This window comes from Corythoichthys intestinalis, chromosome 1 (genome assembly GCF_030265065.1).
Source record: "Corythoichthys intestinalis isolate RoL2023-P3 chromosome 1, ASM3026506v1, whole genome shotgun sequence".
Lineage (NCBI taxonomy): Eukaryota > Metazoa > Chordata > Actinopteri > Syngnathiformes > Syngnathidae > Corythoichthys > Corythoichthys intestinalis.
The window spans coordinates 48,475,931-48,496,810 of NC_080395.1; the positions used below are offsets into that span (position 1 = coordinate 48,475,931).

The 20,880-nt window shown below is 39.5% G+C and overlaps 1 protein-coding gene across 2 annotated transcripts in view; it reads left to right on the forward strand.

Moving 5' to 3' along the window:
- secisbp2l (SECIS binding protein 2-like) overlaps positions 1–20,865 on the forward strand; it is a 39,075-nt gene extending 18,210 nt beyond the window's left edge. Inside the window, exons 9-18 of one of the 2 annotated variants that reach the window (XM_057843958.1) lie at positions 59–169; positions 310–477; positions 558–699; positions 790–965; positions 3,384–3,516; positions 3,606–3,768; positions 4,332–4,552; positions 9,717–9,871; positions 9,956–10,172; positions 15,071–20,865. In XM_057843958.1, the coding sequence (XP_057699941.1) occupies positions 59–169; positions 310–477; positions 558–699; positions 790–965; positions 3,384–3,516; positions 3,606–3,768; positions 4,332–4,552; positions 9,717–9,871; positions 9,956–10,172; positions 15,071–15,672 (2,088 nt within the window). In that variant the 3' untranslated portion in view covers positions 15,673–20,865. The remainder of the gene's footprint in view (positions 1–58; positions 170–309; positions 478–557; positions 700–789; positions 966–3,383; positions 3,517–3,605; positions 3,769–4,331; positions 4,553–9,716; positions 9,872–9,955; positions 10,173–15,070) is intronic. The other variant, XM_057843950.1, reaches the window with a different exon arrangement.
- The last annotated feature ends 15 nt before the right edge of the window (positions 20,866–20,880 follow it).

Genomic DNA, 20,880 nt, shown 5'->3' on the forward strand with positions numbered 1-20,880 from the left:
CAGCTCATTTGTTTGTTACTCTAGTGAATATTTTACACATTATTATATACATTATAAGGATGAAGATGAGTTTCCAGATTTAGCCACTGGACATGGTGTCCAACGCTGCGCGAAAGCAGAAGCCACTCCCACACAGACGCAAGCGCAGCCAAAACTACCTAGAAATCTGGTATGTCACGTTTAAAGTTGTAGGCTGTTGTCAGTCCCACTACCAGTAATGCCATTTCTTATCTGGTTTATATAGCCTCACACTAAGTGGAAAGGAGCGGAACACTTCTGCTTAAAGTTGCATTTTCTTGCTTCTCGCAGATAGAAAACATAGCAGAAGACTCACCCATCAGCATTGTGCAGACCCCAATCCGCATTACCACATCTGTTCCCAAGAGGGCAAAGAGCCATCGAAAGAAAGCCCTGGCTGCTGCCAAGGCCACTGCTCAGGAATATTCGGAGATTAGCATGGAACAGCAGAAATTACAGGTATTGTGTTAATATCTCAATATTTAGTGTTAAGATGGGTTCAACTGTTCAACTTCTGTCTTTTATTTCTCTCCAAAAAGGAAGCCCTAATTAAGGCAGCAGGCAAAAAGAGCAAAACCTCTGTTCCGTTGGATTTAGGAGACATGCTGGCAGCATTAGCTAAACAGCAGCAGGCATTGAAGGCCAAACAAATCACAAATACAAAGCCACTGGCTTTTACAGGTAACATTTTGAATTGCACTCTAGGGGCCAAATATCTCGCATCTTGGAATTCTTGAATTTTACATGTCCACTAATTTTATTTCTGGTTAGTGGGAACAACCACTCCGTTATACAATTCAGCTTCAACCAACTTGGCCGCCATGTTGAAAGGTAACCCTCAACCACAAATGGGCCCCCCTAACTCTCTGGATTCGACTCCGCCCCGGATGAAGCGAGGGAAGGAACGGGAGATCCCCAAAGTCAAGCGGCCTACAGCTCTTAAGAAGGTCAGTAGTTGATACAAATTACAGTGGTACCTGTATTTACGAAATGAATTGATTCTGGAAGTAGTTTCGGAAACTAAAAATTCCGTAAGTAGAGACGCATTTTCCATGTTAATGCCCTAATCCATTCCAAGCCCCCCAAAATTCAGACATGAATCTTTTATAAAGCATAAAAATGCATCAAAACATGTAACAAATACATGTTACAATTAGATTATTGCACATTAAACATAAAATGAGAGTTCTGCATAATGTAAGAAACACAAAATAAAAGTCAAGAATATAAGTGAATAAATAAAATGAGAGTTCTGCATAATGTTAAAAACACAAAATAAAAGTCAAGAATATAAGTGAATACACTCACGTAAAGCTGTCGGAACACAAAGGGCTAATCAAGAGGACGCTGGGATACACACGTACAGTAGAGGTCCCACTTAGCCAATTGTATGGTAGGAAGATGCAAGGCAATGGACAATGGCAGAGCAGCTATAAGTATGTTATGTTCAGTAAACGCTGGGAGCTGCGAGTAGCAGCTCTTACTGTGTTTTTGCCTTTCGTATCCTGAAAATTTTCTTTACAAGAGGCAATATTTTCCATTGAGGCGTCTCTTTTAACATACTTGCTGCCAGAGCCGGAATTGCTCTAAAAATGAACAGTTTTTACATTGACCACACAGTAACTTGGCATATTACCACCTATAACACCCAAACTAAGTAAACCGATCAACAACGTTCGTACTGTTCTAACGGCTTTAATGTCATTTAATAAAATAACTCATTGGCTGCCACTGATGGCAGTAGATTTCAAGTCCATTACGACTAGGAGGGGCTGGGAGCAATTGTTCAAAACATGAGCATTCACAGCCAGTCGTCCCAGTCGAAATGGATCTGGCGTCTGTCCTCTTCAATGGCACTAAAACATGGTCTTTCAATGCTAACGACTAGAGGCGTGCGAAATTTCCGATTCTTAGATTATTCGCTATTCGGCCGTGGAAGATTCGAGAACGATTCACAAATATCCAAATCTCTGATTATTGAATTATACCAGGTAAAGCGGAAGTAAAACACAGTCAGCGCGGTCTTTGGGACGCAATGAGGAACGAACCGAGAGTAAACATCATGTTCAACTCATGCCGCTAGATAAAAAAATCATACCTGACTGCGGCTGACAGCCGCTACAAACAACGCCCAGTTGCTAGTTGCTACAAACATACGGCTACGGTAGATATCATATATATGTAGAACTAAATGCAAAATGACAGACGACGTCGGTGTTATAACATGTATTATTGAACAGAGATGCGAAATGACAGACTTTCCGGCGTAAGTAAACGGTCGCCATCTAAAAGCAGTAGACCTCTCTAGAAGGCTCTGTTGTAGCGAACCTAATTAACTTTTTATCTAAAATACTCCTAAATCGGTAGAATCTTGTCTTGAATCTATCTTTAAATGATGAAAAAGTTTTAAAACTTTGACAAAAGTAGACAGAAGGGAAATTGTGGAATAATGGGAGCAATTTTAACAACTGTAACAGTTGATTCACAATATTAAATTAATTGATTGTAGTTTAAAGCTGCTCATACAGAATGGGGACTGGAGTTTTTTATTTACTGTTATTTTTGTATATTTGTTTGCTGTTATATGTTAAGTTGATACCGAAATAGTAGTTTGGTTTAGCCTGAGAGGATTTTTGAACAATTTTGGAACTAATGTACAAAACATTTAAAAAAAAAAAAAAAAAAAAGGAGGGGGTGCATCAGTAATCGTTTTATAATCGAATCCGAGCCTCTTAATCGTAATCGAATCGTTAGGTCGCCAAAGATTCCCAGCTCTACTGACGACCCCATTTAAAATGGATTTGATGTATATCATTGTCAATGGCAGTGAGTGACTTAAATATTGGAATGAAAGAATTGAAGGCTGAATTTGAAAAATCATCTTTTGTCATTTATCATTTAGTTTAGCATTTCCTCTGTTTTCTTAGATTATTCTTAAAGAAAGAGAAGGGAAAAAAAGGTAAAGCAAGCATGGATCTTTGTCACGCGTGGCAGGGCAGGATGAGTGCATAAAAGGTAAAAAAAGGGAGCAGACGTCCACTTATGCACTTTTAATAGACAAAAATAAATAAATCCAGCTCAACCACTCGTCACTCGGGAGTACAACGGACCATGTACACATGATCAGACTTGACTCCCCAAAAAGTAGGTAGCAACTGAAGAAGAAAGTAAACATACAACATAAAGAGGCGCCACCGTGTGGTGGAGGTCCAAAGGAACAAAGAGGATCACAGAAGTGATCGTTACATATCATTGTCAATGGCAGTGAGTGAGTTAAATATTGGAATGAAAGAATTGAAGGCTGAATTTGAAAAATCATCTTTTGTCATTTATCATTTAGTTTAGCATTTCCTCTGTTTTCTTAGATTATTCTTAAAGAAAGAGAAGGAAAAAAAGGTAAAGCAAGCATGGATCAAGAGTCATCAGCCCATGACGAGCATGAGGGTGATTGTTTACATTTTACCGAAGATCTTTCCCAGGAGCCTGCATCTCAAGAAGGTGGCCTAAATTAGATATGTCTATTAGTGGTTGTTGTTTACGTATGTTTAGGAAAATGAGTTAATAATTCTTGCTTGTTTTTGTCACAGAAAATGGTCTGAGTGTGCCCAGTGATGCGTCCCTCTCTCCAGCCAGTCAGAACTCTCCATACAGCATCACGCCTGTATCCCAGGGCTCTCCTTCAAGTTCAGGCATTGGGAGTCCCATGGCTTCAAACGCAATTACAATAATCCACAGTAGACGTTTCAGAGAGTAAGTGACTCACTTAGAAATTTGTATGCAGCTTTAACGAGTAGATTTCCATTCCAAAAATAGCTCACGTCTGAAATTGAGCAGGCATTGGTTTGTACAACGCACAATTGTTGAGGATGGCACAGATGTCTGACACATTGTGCCTCCTGAGCAAAAATGCATGCAAGAAGTCACAATTGTGTCTTTGTGTCTTGAGATGGAGGTCGATTGTCCTTGCCTACCCTTTTCTAACACATTTTGCATTCATACCCTTAAAGGGTTCCTGACTGTTCCTCAAATGTGTCCACCTGCCCTTCATTTCATACCATTACATATTGTGTTACTTATTATTACATTATGGACATTGAATATATTGTGGGGGTGTTAGAGCAATTACTTGTTTAATCATAGTGGAGTAAAACCATATAGTACAATGGTACTTGACTTAAGAGTTTGATTGCTTCTGTAACCAGGTTTATGACTGATTTACTCTTGTCAACTGGAAATGTGCCCATCTAAGTGAAATGTCATTTAATCTCCTCTAGCCTCCTCAAATGCCTTTTTTGTCACATATTCCTTGTCAGGTACTGTAACCAAGTACTGAGCAAGGAGATTGATGAGAGCGTGACACTGCTGCTACAGGAGTTGGTTCGTTTCCAAGAACACGTCCACCAGAAGGACCCCATTAAGGCCAAGTCCAAACGACGCCTTGTCATGGGCCTCCGAGAGGTCACAAAACACATGAAACTGTGTAATTTAAAGTGTGTCATCATCTCTCCAAACTGTGAAAAGATCCAAGCCAAAGGTGAGAAATGCGTTAAATTTTTTATCTAATGTATGACACACCACAGCAAAATGAGTCATGGTGTTACACATTTTTCAATACTGAGCTTTCTGTAAACTTATAGGTATCAGCTTTTAAGTGACATTTCGCTACTACGTTTCTTTTCAGAGAAATTGCAACTTGAAGTGTGCTTTTCCATGCATTTTAGGTTTCCATTAAGTGGTTTGTGAATACCTGTTAAGTCCACTACCATGCATTTGCAGCACCATCTAAATTGCAAGCTCACAGCTTATTCAGACTCAACAATTTCCGTCTTTAAAACCATTCAATCTTTTTTTTTCCCCGACTATTTTTTCTGGATTGTACACACACTTTATGAAGACAATGATGATAAATTAAGCAAAACAACCCAAAAAAATTCTACATGTCACATGACTTCACACATTACAATAAAACAGGTGGTTGTACACCCCATTTGTCAATAATGTCCAGTAAAGGTTTCCACATTTGTTCAAAGTCCTCTGTCTTCCCTATTACAACATTAGTTGACAATTCAATCAAAATCTTTTTTCGTGCAGTTTAGAGTCTTTTGAGTAAATACCCAGTATAAACAGTTTCACATTGTAACGTACATTAATTCCACCAATATTTTGACATAATGCGCCACACTTCTGTCGAATACCTTTGTAATTTGGATCACTCCCAAACACAATGAAGAAGAGGTCCTCGTCCTCATAGACATATTAATGCAGGTGTCTGGAACATTGCAAGACCCGATTTTTAAAGTGCGTACGACAGGAGAAAAAAAGTCTTAAATAGCATTATTATGTGAATTAGAATCATATTTTGAGACGATTCGACTATATACAACAATTTAGCGAAGCGCAGATGACGAGAAATTAGTTTTTTAATCTGCCGGTTAGCCACACCTACCATCATAGGGCTCTAGCGTCCCCAACAGGCAGATGACGTCAGCGGGAGAATGGGCTCATCGGTTTTAGTATTCAGCCCATTGAGGGGGAATCATTCAGAATGAGGAAAACGCGACGAAGAAAACCGCAAAATGTCATTGTCTCTCTACGCCAATATTTTTGAAGGATATTCTTTTTATCCAAGTATTTTTCCTAAATTGCTAAATAAATGACTGGTCATGACAAATAAGTCTAGTGCTAAATGGAATATGAAATAATAAAAATGCATTTATTCAGGACGACATGGCATAATTACTCAATACAAATGGTTAACACGAATACCACGAATGGCAAAATAATGCTTTACTACATGGCAAAGTCGTAAACAGCGAGAGACTCATAGGAGGGTGGCTGCAGTTGTTATGCAGCTAACATGACAATATTTGTATGAGGAGAGCTTTTTACATGCCCATCCATGATTTAACGTAAGTAGTCCTTAATTTAAAGAAAGTTTGTATGTTTACTTTATAATCGCTGTACTCGTGGCTATTTTTAACACAAAGTTGCCGTTTCTGATCGGTTGGAAAATTTGACAGAACACTGGGCACATGAAGAGGGCAATAGGCAGAGTATAGTGCTCTCCCGGCGGGGGGGATGTGTGACAAGCCGCCGATCGTCGGCCGAGGGGGCAAGGAGCATGTCAGCCACAAAATGCAAGCCACCTACATATTAAAATGATCCTAGTATTTGACATATGTAATACAAAACACAATGTTTTCTCACTTGCTCGTAAGTCTTATGGTCCCACACTAGTAGGGCTTGTTTTTGCCAATATCCACTGGTGAATGGGAACCTTTTGAAACCACAAAAAGGCTCACACGCCTCTCCCTCCTACAGCAAGATTTTTCTGCAGCCGTTTGGCTGACGTGATGTGAAAAATAAACCAATTAATCCGCAAAATCAGTTGAATCCTTAGTCTTTCTCATACAACAGTACGGCTGTATACGTCACAGTGCCCTCTTCCTCAATGCAAGACTGAAGCCGGAAGTCTGTCATTTTCGTAGCGCGGGATTTAAACAATTGAATAAATATATCGATCGCTTCTTCACACATCCAAGTAGTCCATTTCATTCAGGACCATAAAATAACGCGTGTATTATGAAATAAACATGCTTTTCCGTGTCACAGGCCCTTAAGTTTACAGTTGTTATACATACTCTCATCAACGTTATATATAGCAATTATCTTAATCTTGTGTTAATAGTTCGGTCAAATCTTAATAATTAAGTTTCTTTTCTTAGTTTAACTTGAGAATCCGTATAAGTCTCTTTGAACACGTCACAATATTTCATGATAATAATAGTAATAAATCAAACTTGTATAACGATTTTTTGGACACTCAAAAGACGTTTCACATAAGGAACACAAACAATAACAACAGAATTAAGAAAAAGCCAGTTTAAACAGGTGGGTTTTGAGAAGTGGCTTAAAGTTCTGCAATGAGTTTGAGTTCTTGATGGGTTGGGGCAGTGAGTTCCAGAGGGTAGGGGTGGCGGTGAGTTCCAGAGCGTAGGGGTGGCAGTGGTTTAAGACTTGGTCCCCCATGGTCCGGTGCTTAGTGCATGTGATTGGCGTGAGGAGGTTGGTGTCAGCAGATCGGAGGTGGCCAGTGGGGCTGTGTCCATAGAGGTGGCTATTACATAAGTCGAGTCCGGAGATAATGAAGGCGTGAATGAGTATTACAGCCGTGGACTGGGAGAGCAGGAGCCTAGGTGATGTTACGGAGGTGGAAAAGGTATGTTTTTTTTTTGTTTTGTTTGTATTTTTTTAATGTTACTGATGTGAGACCGGCACGAGAAAGTTGAGGCCGTTAAGACGCCAAGGTTACGGACAAAGTGGGAATAGGTAATGTCATGGCCATCGATGAAACAAGAAAAATTTTGCACAGAGGGAAGGAGAGCTTTGGGACTGATGATCAGGAGTTCGGTTTTATTGCTGTTGAGTTTGAGAAAGTGATTGTCCATCCAGGTTTTTACATCAAAGAGGCAGTTTGTGATTGTGGAAAGAATGACTGGGGTAATGGATTTGGTGGAGAGTTCAGTTGAGTGTCATCAGCGTAGCAGTGGAAATGTAGTTATTGCGAATGATATGACGGAGAAAGCATGTAGATTGTGAAAAGGAGAGGGCCGAGCGCCAAACCTTGGGGAACATAGGGTGACAAGGATAGGTTTGCAGTTATTGACTGAGACAAAGTAATGGTCAGAGAGGTATGACTTAAACCAGAGGAGTGCTGTGTCGGAGATGCCAGCGGAACTTCAAATGAATGAAAGGTCGCCAAGGAAGGTTTCATGAGTAAAAATGTTCATATAATAAACCTATAATGCCTTAGATCCCAGAATCTATTCTCTGTGCAACCATCGACTCATTTTGTTATCCCAGATCACGTATGATAAATTATCAACTAACGATTATTTTCTTTGTTGATTAATTGATTGTTCACTTCTTTCAATTACCTTTACAATTTACCTTGAAGTTGTTTTTGGCATGTTGTAAGTAGCAATGAAATAAAAAATCAGTCACTATTCAGTAAGAGTGTAACGGTACATGTATTCGTACTGAACCGTTTCGGTACTTGGTGCTCGGTTCGGAACGGAGGCATACCAAATGAGTTTCTGACTTAATGTAACCCTTACTTTTCGAGGCTGTGAGTCGATCGGATTACAGTTTCTTTGTGTAGATTATATTTACTCCGTCTTCGCTACTATAATGAGGACCAACACGGTAGGACAGTAAGAAACGTCAACGGCGCGACAGCGTGGCCGCCGCGAGAACGCAGTGAAACGCGGCAGTTAATGTCAGTCAGCCAATGCACACCAGTCACAGTGCGACCGCGTGTTAGACGCGTCCCAGAAGCGGCTCAACGCGATGCACGCGAAAAGAACGGCAGAGTTTATTATTTGATGCGAGATGCGGCCCTCCTGCGTCAATACTACTAGCTAGTAGACAGGGCAGACCAGAAGTCACTCGTGTAAAAATACGGTGGATCCGGTCGATTTTCAAACCAATATGCAATCGTAACCCACTTTTTGAGTCCATCAGATCTCTTGAGTGGTAGATCAGGGCACAGTTGACTTGTCTTTGTTGATTTACAGTTGTCTTCTCAGCTATGATAATAACCAACATGGCCCCATGTTCAATACAAAACCCTCCTACCACAACAAAACAAGTAGGAACTAAATATACAATATAAATCAATACCACATCACATTTGTAAAATGCAAACACATAATATAATAAATAATAGCTCATTTAAATAAAATGAATTGAGCTAAAACACCTGTAATTAAATAATAAGAATAATACACAGATCCTGCTTACACAATTAAATGTATTAATTTCTGTGTGGTGCTTTAACTTGAGAAAATCCCCCAATAAAGCTTTTGAAAACCGTTCATAAGAAAAAAAAAATCATTGAGGCATTTCATTTTTAAAATACATGTTAAAATCTTTGTCATTAGGATTGCTTTTCTCTTTAGCACAGGACTTCTTTTTTCTTCTTTCTTTCAGAAAGAAAGCTGACCAATACGCGGGGTCTGAAAGGCAAATTGTTGTTGGATAATCTTTAAATACCCGCTACTTTTTGAGCAGTATTCTAGCTTTGTATAGTCTAATGTTCCTATTGTTGAAAGCACAAAAGTGTGTAGTAAACAACTAGCACATTTATATTTTGCATTTTGTTTTCTTACTGTGCCGAAAATGAACCGAACCGAGGTGCGTACCGAACCGAGATTTTTGTGTACTGTTACACCCCTACTATTCAATCTTTGACTTAACAAAAATATAATGAAGTAATTTGATAATATTTACAACTGGGAAGTTATATGTTAATAATTTCAAGAATTTAGACAAGTTTGTGAAGAAGGTCCTAAACAATTAATCGGTTATCAAAATAGTTGTCGATTAATTTGCTAACCAATTAGTTTTCGATTAATCGATTCATTTTTGCACCTCTAATAATACCTATTTCTTAATTGCGTTAATTAAATTATATGGATTCATGATTCTTGTACAGTACATTCTAGAAGCATGCTGTTTTTGGATTATAAATTTAAGTGCTTTGTCACCATCTTTTGGCATCGAAATGCAACAAACCGCTTTTAGGGATGGACAAAACCGCTTTTAGGGATGGACATTTCTGTTCCTATCATTTGTTCATTTAATACTTGTAAAGTTGTAGGATTTTGAAATTTTCTGGGACTTGTGCTGTGTTGCAGGTGGTTTGGATGAAGCTCTGTACAATGTCATTTCTATGGCCAGAGAGCAGGAGATCCCATTTGTGTTTGCTTTGGGTAGAAAGGCGCTCGGACGCTGCGTCAACAAACTTGTGTCTGTTAGTGTTGTTGGCATCATAAACTATTCTGGAGCAGAGGTAAGTCGACGCCGTGTTACTACCACTTTTGTTCATTTCTTTGATAGTTCTCTATAAAACGGAAGTAAAATCTTCCTCTTTCAGGGTCTATTTGAGCACCTAGTGTCGCTAACAGAAGAGGCAACAAAGGCCTACAAGGAAATGGTGTCATCTCTGGAGCAGGAGCAAGCAGAGGAGGCTTTGAAACATGTCAAGAAAGGCCCACACATGGGACATTCTCGCAACCACTCCGCGGCTTCCGCTACCTCCTTCTGCTCCGTTATCTCTGAGCCCATCTCGGAGGTCAATGAGAAGGAGTATGGTGAGTTTCTCCACTTGTTGTTTCATTACTATGAAAGTGAAAATACATTCAACTAAAGTACGTATGTGAGTAAATTAAGACGAGATGATCAAGACACAGGCATGAAAATCTCTCACCTTTCGGCGAAATTCGCCGTTTTGAAGTCAAAAAGGGCGACCTACGTGAATTGCGTAGATCCGAGGAGAAATTCTTTTTGGGAGGAGGGGGGGGGGGGGGTCGGCAGGTTTTATTTAATTATTATTATTATCATCATGTGATTAACTTAGTACGTAAACTGAGCACTTAAGAACACAGTCAGCAAATCCTTCTAGATGCTTCGCTGACGAGAACCAATCATCGGCCCAAGCTGCGTTCCATTATTCCAAACGCGCGCACTCCTTACACGTGTACATGGAGTGCTCGGAGAGCCTTCGGTTGCATTGCAAAGCAGCGAAAACAAAAAGCAAGCCTTATCCACATCGGGGCAGACCAGAGCGCAGCATACACACTTGCCTTTATTTGCCAGCAGATTGAATTTGGTGAGTAATGGTTTCAATCGTTTTCACGTTTTGCGATATAAAAAAGTTACTGCCATTCGTTGCAGCTTGCGTTGAACACTGCCAGAGCTAGCCAAATCTCCCATGGAAAAAAAAATAGCTCCCGTTAAATTGGCGTCAAGCCTGTGTATTTAGCGGTAATATAAACTAAGAAACACACTGTTGAGTCAAATTAAGCGGCATTCTCTCGGATGGAGAGGGCGCCTCACATCGCTCCCGTCGTCCGCCGGAGACGCGTTATTTTCGGCTTGGATTTGAGCTGACGGCCGGTGTCGGCACAACAGCGGCCCGACGAGTGGTGGGAATGAGTCCTGCTTCTTAAAGCTTTTCAGAAATACAGGGATCCCTCATTTTTCGCGGTTAATGGGGACCAGAACCCGCCGCAATAAGTGAAAACCGCGAAGTAGCGCCCCAACCTCCCCCCCCCATTTTTTTGTGCGTGTTCAATGCATTTATTCAGATTTTACATTGGAAAAAAGATACATATATATAAGACATGTTTTTTCACCAAAGCATCATTTATAAATGGTTTTCAAGCACTTCAAAATGTAAGAATTATGATAAGTTTTAAACATGTTACTGCCCCACCGAATTATTTTTAAACAAGAATAAAGTAGTTAGAAAATGCTTGGCTTTATTAAAAGCTTCATAGTGAGTCTACTCAAACCCTCTCAGGCTTTGGTAAACGGTGATTGGCACATGTGCAAAGTTTTTCTTTTTATATATATTTTTTTGTTTGAAGCAACTTATTTGATTGAATAATAAAGACACAAATGTCCTAGCCAAAATGTGGCCCAAACGCAAAACATTACTTAAATGGAAAAATTTGTTTCAATCAAGAAAAATAGTTTTCAAATGCTTTTTTTTGTCTCAAATTTATTATTGCAATCAAAAACTTTTTTTTTTTTATTGAAGCTACTTTTTGGGATTAAAAGTATATACTGTATTTTGATTGAAGCAACTTTGTTTTTGATAGAAGTAACTTTGTTTTTTGATTGAATAATAAAAACACAAATCTAACTCCATCGTTATTGAGTGAGAAAGAAATTAAGAAAGCTTTAAAACTAAAAGCCACCGGGGAGTCTGTTTTTTTAAATATTTATATTTCATTACATAGACATGCGTCGTAGGGAAGGGAGATTGAGGGATAAAAAAAGGAGTTAGATGAGGCTACTAAAGGCAGTGGATACCTCATCAGCTGGGTGAATAGCAGACCTGGTAAGAACAAGTTTGCAAGGATAGTCGGGTATTAAATCCAATTATAAACACAATTACAATGTTATTTTTCTATAAGATTTTTATGTCATTGCTTTATTCATCATTAGGTGCTAGAGTTGTTAAGTATGGATAATAATGAAATAATAGTTTTAAGAAAACTGTGCTGTTGGTGGCTCAGTGACCATCTGATGTGGTTTGTTCTCAGATGAACAAGTTGAGGAAGGAAGTTTTGATGCAGACGTTGAAGGAAGAAAAGAGGCAGACTGACTGAGTCACAGCCAGAAAGTGTTGATGACAGTTTTGATTTCTATTCACTGTTGCCCCCTCCCAATTAAAGTATGTCACAGTCGCAGCCAATTATTATCTAAAGCTGGTTAAAATTTAAGTTATGTTGTTTTAAGGTGTATTAAATACTTGTTCATGTGCCCCTTTTGATCTACGAGCACCCACCCCTCCACCGGTCTCTGCATGGCCCTGCTGAAACACAGTGTGGGTCAACAGAGCTCAATATTTTGTTGGGGTGTACAATACAGTGTACTGGAACATATTTCCTCCACACCCTTCTCACCTTTTTAACCCCTGACCCATTTTCATGCCTGAAGACATCAGTAGTGACCTGCTGTGATGTTTCTCACATGCACCCTGATTTAAAGGAATCGAAATGCCACGAAAACCCCCCCAAAAATTCATGTAATATTTTTTACCCTCCGGAGAACCGAGGTTTTTTTTGTGATGCCTTTTTCATTTCTCTTTGCTATTTGAGATTAGTAAGACTTACTAAATTTCATAAGAAAATTTGGTTTTTGTGCATGAAGCCGTTTTGTAATAAAAGATGTCCACGTATGAGGACAGTGGGTTTATCATAATAATGGGACCAGAATTATCTAAGTAGTGCTCCTAAAAATCAAAAGCTAGCACTACATTTTTCATTGCCCCTGGATTTGGCTTTAGTGGGACATAGACAATTATCGGAATGGATATGCCCCTGTAAATGGGATCTGTTCGTCTATGCATTGAATTATCCCGGTCATGGCAAAATGATAAAATTGAGCAGAAATTCAAATCAAATTCATAGTCGAGACATATGATTTTGGTACAGTGTTATCTAATTAGCTAGTGGACATGGTGAAAAAAAAACTTCTTATAAAAAGTCTTCTTTTCCTAGTTTTATTTGATCACACAAATTAGCATATTTATCACTTCAAAGACTAGTTAGAACTATAAATCCAATTAAAGACTCCCAGAATCAGCGAACTACTTCACCCAGTCAAAATTGTTAAATAATCTCAAAATCCTCAAATGAAAACAGAGGCAGAAGAAATGTAATGTGCTCAAATGAATATGCAGGGTCTCAGGGGGCTAAGGAAATTACCAATATTTACTTTCAAACCACCATTAATCACATATTGGTTAAAACGTGGTGAATTAAATGGTGTTCTATTGTGACTTCTGTTATCTGATTGTTATCTATTTGATATACAGAACATGGACTGGTTTGATCAAAATGCTGCAATTTCTAACGTAAACCAGTTGTAGTACACTGGACTAAAGTCCAATTTAAAGTGGTGCATCACTGCCATCTGCTTACACTTGGAGAGCAGTAAAACTGTTTCCAAGCTTTAGCTTCACCTTGGAGCTGTCAGACATTTCCTTGTTCCTACACCACTTGTTCCTTTTTTATTTATTTTTGCATGTTTGTAGTTTTACCGCTGTACTTAATCATGGTTTTACATGTTCTGCACATGAAATACACGTTAGCGAATTAGCTAATTAGCTTGACGCTCTGTGCTAACTATTAACACCTCAATAACAACAACAATAAAGGCTAAACAGTACAAGAGGGTTCGTGTACTCACCTCTTATAGCTGCACACAGGTGTTAGCAACACACTCAGGACATTTTTCAATTGACATGACTTGAAACTACAGCTGGAAATCTGAAAGATAAGCAACGAACTATCTCTCTTCCCCTCTCGCGCTAAAAAATAACGTGCTCACAGAAGCGCGCCGGGTCACACTTCTGTTCCTGCCTGTCTCATGCACAAATTTATTTTCCAGTTTTTTGAAAGAGTAAATCTCGCACTCAGTTACGGGCAGCATCCAATATCATGTGCGTGCGTCCGTTAAAGGTGTCCGGGCGGCAGACGTGTCTTGAATTTCGTTCCACTACGAGCGGCTGTCATAAAGTTATGAGGGAAAATCATCGCTTTTGAGCTTTTATGAATCATAATTGAATCGTCACATGTCGAAACGTGATGCATGTAATAATCGATTTTTTGGAAGTCTTGTAGTAGCCAGCAGCAAGTAACGGGTTTATATTGTTTCCTCGTTTTTCATAGGGAAGTTGTGGAAAGTTTAATTTGCCCATTTCTTCTGTCTGTTTCCACAGCCTTTAAATGCACGTTTTGCCTTGTTGTCCACCGTCAGTTAACTCAGAAGACTGAGGCTGCATTCGAGGAAGGTGGGAAGTCAGTTTCCAACCTCCGATCTGGAAAAAAATCATTGAAATGCCTCCACTATTTGATCGCGTATGAGAAGGCAGGTTTGCTGGAGGTCAAAATGTCTTTTGATGGCCAAAATAAAAAATAACTTGTCGAATTCAGACATCTTTGCTGTTTACATTCGCTTGCAACGCTTTGTGGTCGCAACTGGTACTCTCCGAGCGGGATAAGTCCGACTTCCCACCTTCCTCGAATGCAGCGTGAGCACGAGTGGCAAAAAGCACTCCTCTTTATTGTGGTCGTATTACGCATCTAAAAAAATAGTTCTGCAGAATGAAATGAATTACGGCAGTTTGGTGTGACATTGTTTTAGCGGCATGGGTGTTTTGGAAAAATGATCTGTGTTTTGAATTTATTTGACTATGTGGGATCTGTTTGTAGATCTGTATCAGTTTTTTATTGGCATGCTATGAAGGTGCCATTGACTCGCGCTAGCTTAACCGCTCCGGAGCCCTGAAACTAACAAATACAGTAACTTGCAAACTGCACAGAATTTGTTGAAATCAACCTCACCAACTAATTGAACCCCTACTAACTCAAAGATTGAGCCTAATGTAAAAAATGCTGAACTTCCGCTTTAAGATTATTATACTGTATGAGGATTTGAAAAGAAAACACTTATAAAGCCTTTCCCTTCCTTGCAGAGACCACAAACTGGCGAAGTATGGTTGAAACTGTTGATGCTCCAGAACCAGTTGAGGCCGAAATAAGCGCCCCTTCGCCTTCTGTGGCCCCCCACAGAGACAATGAGACTCTGTCGGCCTCCGCAAGCGCCGTCCCACAGAGAGCGACGCAGGCTCATGGCGAGCGAGACGAGGTCCGTGCCGACGATCGCCTGGAGCTGGCCTCTCAGCAGAGCACGGAGACTGGTTCGCTAGACGGCAGCTGCAGGGGCCCGTTGAACTCCTCCATCACCTCTACCACCTCCACCCTGGTGCCCGGAATGCTAGAAGAGGCCGAGGAGGAGGACGAAGAAGAAGAGGACTACACGCCTGAGCCTATTTCTGTGGAGGTGCCCACCCTCAACAGCCGTATCGAATCGTGGGTGTCCAAAACCCTTGAGATGCAGCTGGGAAAGAGCCAGGACAGTACAGAGGAGGAGGAAGAGGAGGAGGAGGAAGAAGAGGAGGAAGAAGAAGAGAGAGCACAGAGCGAGGAGGAAGAAGGCCTCGTTTCAGATGGTGTCACAGATACTAAGGTGGAGGACAAAATAGAAGAGGTGGAGGCCAAGGAGGTCACGGCCTGATGTTGCTCCATCTCCTCATCCCATAAAACCAGCAGCTTTTGTCCTTGCCTCGCCACTTCCTAACACTTCACGTAATATCCCACCTAGGGCCTGATTTACTCAAAATATGCGCCTTCAGAAACGGGCGCAAAGTGGAGTGCCCACGTAAAAAGGCGTGTGGAAGCCGCTCTCCTAACTGGTAACCAATCTTTTCTATTCAGACTGTTAATCTTGAGGCGACACAATGCCGCATGAATCATGCAAGGTGAGCGAAGAAGTAATTTTGTTTTTTTTTAAAATAGATTTGTACAGTGGCCTGTCGGAGAGTCATCAAAGCTGTTCTATAAATTGCTTAAAGTCTAACTCATTGGCAGCCATTGGAGGCGCTAGTCTGTTTCAGTCAATGGTAGTGAAACATGATCTCTGCCACTCATCCCAGTTCAAATTAATTTTATGTCAATGGCAGTGAATAAGTAAAAAAAAAAAAACATGAGGCTGACTAATAGTAATGATTTGTGGGGAACATTTTTTGAAATTGGCCATATCGGGTTCCTGCTTGACAGTGACGCTACATTAAAGGATAAGACAACACCTACATTACATAAATGACCTCCTGTGAAACTCGAGCTATATAAATACAGTATGCAAATCACAAATTTCTTAGACCTCTGACACGGAAGAAAATAGCTAAACAAAAAAAATGTCAGCCTTTCTGAGCGCAGTTACCCGTATTTTTCAGACTATAAGTCGCACCTGAGTCCAAGTCGCACCAGCCCAAAAATGCGCAATGAAGAGCAAAAAAAAAACCATATAGAAGTCGCACCGGAGTATAAGTCACATTTTTGTGGGAAATTTACTTGATAAAATCCAACACATAGAACATATTCAGATAACTATAGCATAAAGAACATGCTAACAAGTTTACCAAACCATCAGTGTCACTCCAGAGCTCCAAAATAACGTGAAGTAGGCCTGAACGATATTGGGAAAAACTATTGCTGCGATTTTTTTGGGGTTTGCGATATATTGCGATATTATATTGCGATATTAAAAAACATTTATATATTTTTTTTCAAGCTATTTTCACAAGATGACTTAAATAGCTGTTTGGAAAGACTTTAGATCACCACAGTGTACAGTCATCCCTTGTTTTTTGCGGTTAATGGGGACCAGAACCCGCCGCGATAAGTGAAAAACCGCGAAGTAGCCCACCCCCCCATTTTATTTTTTTTTTTTTGTGTGTGTGTTTTGTGCCCAATGTATTTATTCAGATTTAGCATTGGAAAGAGATACATACAGGTTGACCCAAAAAAACGTTTACACTCAGTTGACTGCTTGTTTAAAAGCCATTGAAACATATCTAAATAGGTTGTCATGCTTAAGTGATTCATTAAGGTCACTCAATGCAGCTGGTAATCTCTCGTCTCTACAATTCCTGTGCTTCTGCTGAAAATGAAGAAAACTTTAGCTGTACCTGAATTGCTGCGTGCCGTTCTGACACCTACTGAGATTACAGCAAATCTGAGAATATCCAGATGTGCAGTCTACAAAGTTAAAAAGAAGCTGAAAGATATTGGAACAGCCTCACGAAAACCTGGGTCTGGAAGTGCTGATCTGTGCCGACCAAAAAGTTGATCGACAAGGTGATATGTGGCCACCCCAGAGTCCAGATCTCAATCCCCTGGATTAAAGCATATGGGCAACTGTGGAGGACAGTGCCTGTAAGAAGCCACAAACTGCTGTGGCAGCCTTGGAGAGGTCCATTGTTAGATCTTGGGAAAAGATGACAGCATCCTACATAAAGAAGCGTTCCGCAGGCGCCTGGAGGCTGTTGTGACACTTAAGGGAGGACACATTGAAAAATAGAGTGTACTGTACATGTTCTTTACAATAATGTATAATTTGTGATTCAATTCTAATTCTAAGATGAATAAACATGGCATTTAAGTTGTATTATGGCAGTGTAAACTTTTTTTTGGGTCACCGTGTATAAGACGTTTTTTCTCACCCCCCCCCAACCCCCCCCAAAGTGATTTAAAAAATGTATAAAAATAAATGGTTTTTAAGCACTTCAAATTTCATAATTATGATAAGTTTTAAACATAACTGTCCAACCAAATCATTTTTGAACAAGAATAAAGTACTGTAGCAGATAAATGCTTGGCTTTATTAAATGCTTCTGTTTATCTACTTTAGCTGTGATCGTTGAAGTGACATGTAGAAATGTCAAACTCCTCATGATCACTTCTGGCATTTAAATGTCTCCAACGTCCCCACAGTACACACATTCATTCCAGCGCGGCTTCCTTGCAACTGTTTAACAAGTTCAACGATGATTGACAGATGCCCGTGTGAAGTCTGCTTCTTTGGCCGGATCAAAGCCATTGTTGTGCCGCAGTGACTGAGAGGATCAAAAGGCTGGGAGAGGGAGGGTAGGAGGCTGTGCGCAGACCAGAAAGTGAGGCGTATGTGGATCAAAAAAAAGAAAAACTATCGCACGTGCTTGCGATGGGACTATTGCGCACACGCACATCGCGATGGCGATGTTTAAACGATATATCGTTCAGGCTTAACGTGAAGTGATATAATAATGTGTTAATAATTTCACACATAAGTCGCTGCAGAGTATAAGTCGCACCCCAAGCCAAACTATGGGGGGAAAAAAAAAAACCTGCGACTTATAGTCCAAAAAATACGGTACCTTGCATATAAATACTGAGAGACTTGAACACAGAGGTAAAGATTATTGCTATTTTAAAAAAAAAAAAAAAAAAAAAAACAGGTGGGGTGGGTGTCTATTTCTGGGAAAATTGGCTTTTACACATGTTTTCTTCTGTTATTCATCAGAACAATTAGAATCTGATTTTTCAATTTATTAAACATGTATAAACTCATAAGAAACTGCTATTCTTTCCGCTTTTATCCATATCATGCAGATGTTGTCTCAACCTTTAACTGTTGTTAGCCACTGTAACGTTGCAGTGTTTGAACAGTAGCAGTTCTGCTCGATGGGAAGATGAACAGACATGTACCTAATTAAATGCTTAAAAGTTGAAAACAAACAGTCCTAAAAGCTGAATTGAAAAGGTACTTTAAGAGTTAAATACAACTGAACTTTACTTAAAAAACAAACAAACTAGAAATTGCTGTAAAGTTACGCATTGTTAAATATTTAGGTGGTTCTTTGTTTTTCCTCCGGGGGGAGTCCGCTTCTCAACTGACTAATCCAAAGGCTGACTTGGAGTTGGTCACAAGAAAGGGTCATGCCACAAAACTTTTAGCTCAATTGGTGCTGGACTCTTGCAAAGCAGTTTTCGGGTGTGTTGTCTCAAGTTTTAAAAACAAGTTAACATGAACAAAATGTATCTTTTACGCAGTTGCAAATTTCCTGATAATTATGGGAGAGAACATTTATTTTCTGTAGCTCACTTATATGTTTGCGTTCCTCATCCTATTCCATCACTTGAATCTTGAAGTGAAAATTGCTATCTTAGGTCTCGGTAAATCGGGCTCCTAATCTCAGGTATCCGTCAGTGCTGACCACTCGCACGCCACGGAGAGGGTCGAGGACCAAGTGGCCGCAGGTTCATTTAGAGAAAAAAAACTGATGTTCAGCCCATAACCTGCAAACACTTGAATTCGGAATCTTTTCCTTTTTTTTCCCCACTCACTCTGAGCGAGGGTTACAAAAAGCTTCACAAATCATGTGACTCCTAAGTTTCCGTCTTAATCGAGCGAAGACCATTTACAACTCTTTGGGTGTTTGTTTACTGGCACATAGCTTCCATTGAATTTGCTGTGTTCATGAGCTTTACCTTTTTGTACATAATGTGTTGATATGAATGCTTCCCCTTAACCTAGTGAGGGAGTGCGGTCGATTGGTCGGGCAGTCTCAATTGACACCCATCGTTCTGCAAGTGTTTTGTAACGTTTGGATAAGTGGTTCACCCCCATTTTGCGTTCTAATAATTTAAAATGACTTAACTTCTAAGAAGCAAAACAGTAGTGTCTTTGTGTACCGTACTGCTTTGTCATATTGACCACGCTGTGTCAGTGTTCCATATATAGTGTTGCCGTTTGTTCTTGAGGGCTTTCTACTGGAGTCTTTTCTTATCGAGCCTGGGTAATGTTATCTACTTTGTAATCCAAACTTGGATGTTTAGTTCAAAAAGCAGCAATGCCTGTTTAAATTGCGCATTTGAAGTTGGAACTTGAACAAAGCAGACTCTTATTTTCATAAGATGGGCTTTTTTTAAAGTTACAAAGTTCTTACTATATAAAAAAAACAAACAGGCATCCAACTACAGCTATCAAGCCCGCAAAGACCCTTGTTACTAAATCACAGCTTGCGTCATTCACACTACTAATGCCTTTTAACTCAGTGTACTAAGAGATGTTGATTCTGTATTTAAGAAAATGAAAACAGTCAACCAATTATCAAAGCCATTTTATCATGTCCAAGTGAAATCCCATGACGTCTGTGGTATGACGAAAGAAGTGTCACATTTGGATTCTGAAAGTATTTGTAGTTTGATAAAAGGTACTTTGTCCGTGGATGGCCATTTTCTTGCCACATCATCCAAGTGTTCATCAAAAACAAACGTGTATTTTTTGCACTATGTACATACAGTACTAGAAAAAGCGGTATTGTGATTAAAAAAAAAAAAAAAAAAAAAAAAAAAAAAAAAACGGTTCAATGAAGTACTTTTCAGTGTTCTGTCTTTATATGAATATTTATGACTGTCTTTCATGACTACATTACTAGCAACATTGTACGAGGCTGTTTTCCCTAAACTATATGGACTGATGATTAACATCATTAAAATGTTGTCTAAATAAATCCAATGGCTGTGCCTATTCATTTTTTTTCCGATAAGATTTTTTAGCATGGATTCAGTGATGGAATGTCACAAAGTAAAAGTACTTTGTTACTGTGTTTAAGTACATTTTTGTGTATCTGTAATTGAGTACAAATATGAAGTGGTACTTTTGACTTCAGTACGTTTTACATAAGGTATCTGTACTTTTTACTCCACTACTTTTCAAATTCTTTTCGCCTTTGTTACACGTTACTTATGTTTGTTTTCTTTTTTTCCTCATTGTGATTTGATATTTGTTTTCTACGGAGTTCTTAAGGTGACATTGAAGAGGGAAAAAAAAGTTGAAGTAAAAAAAAAAGTGCCCCAAAAGGGACACGGAAGATTTTTTGTTGTTGTTGAAGCAAAAAAA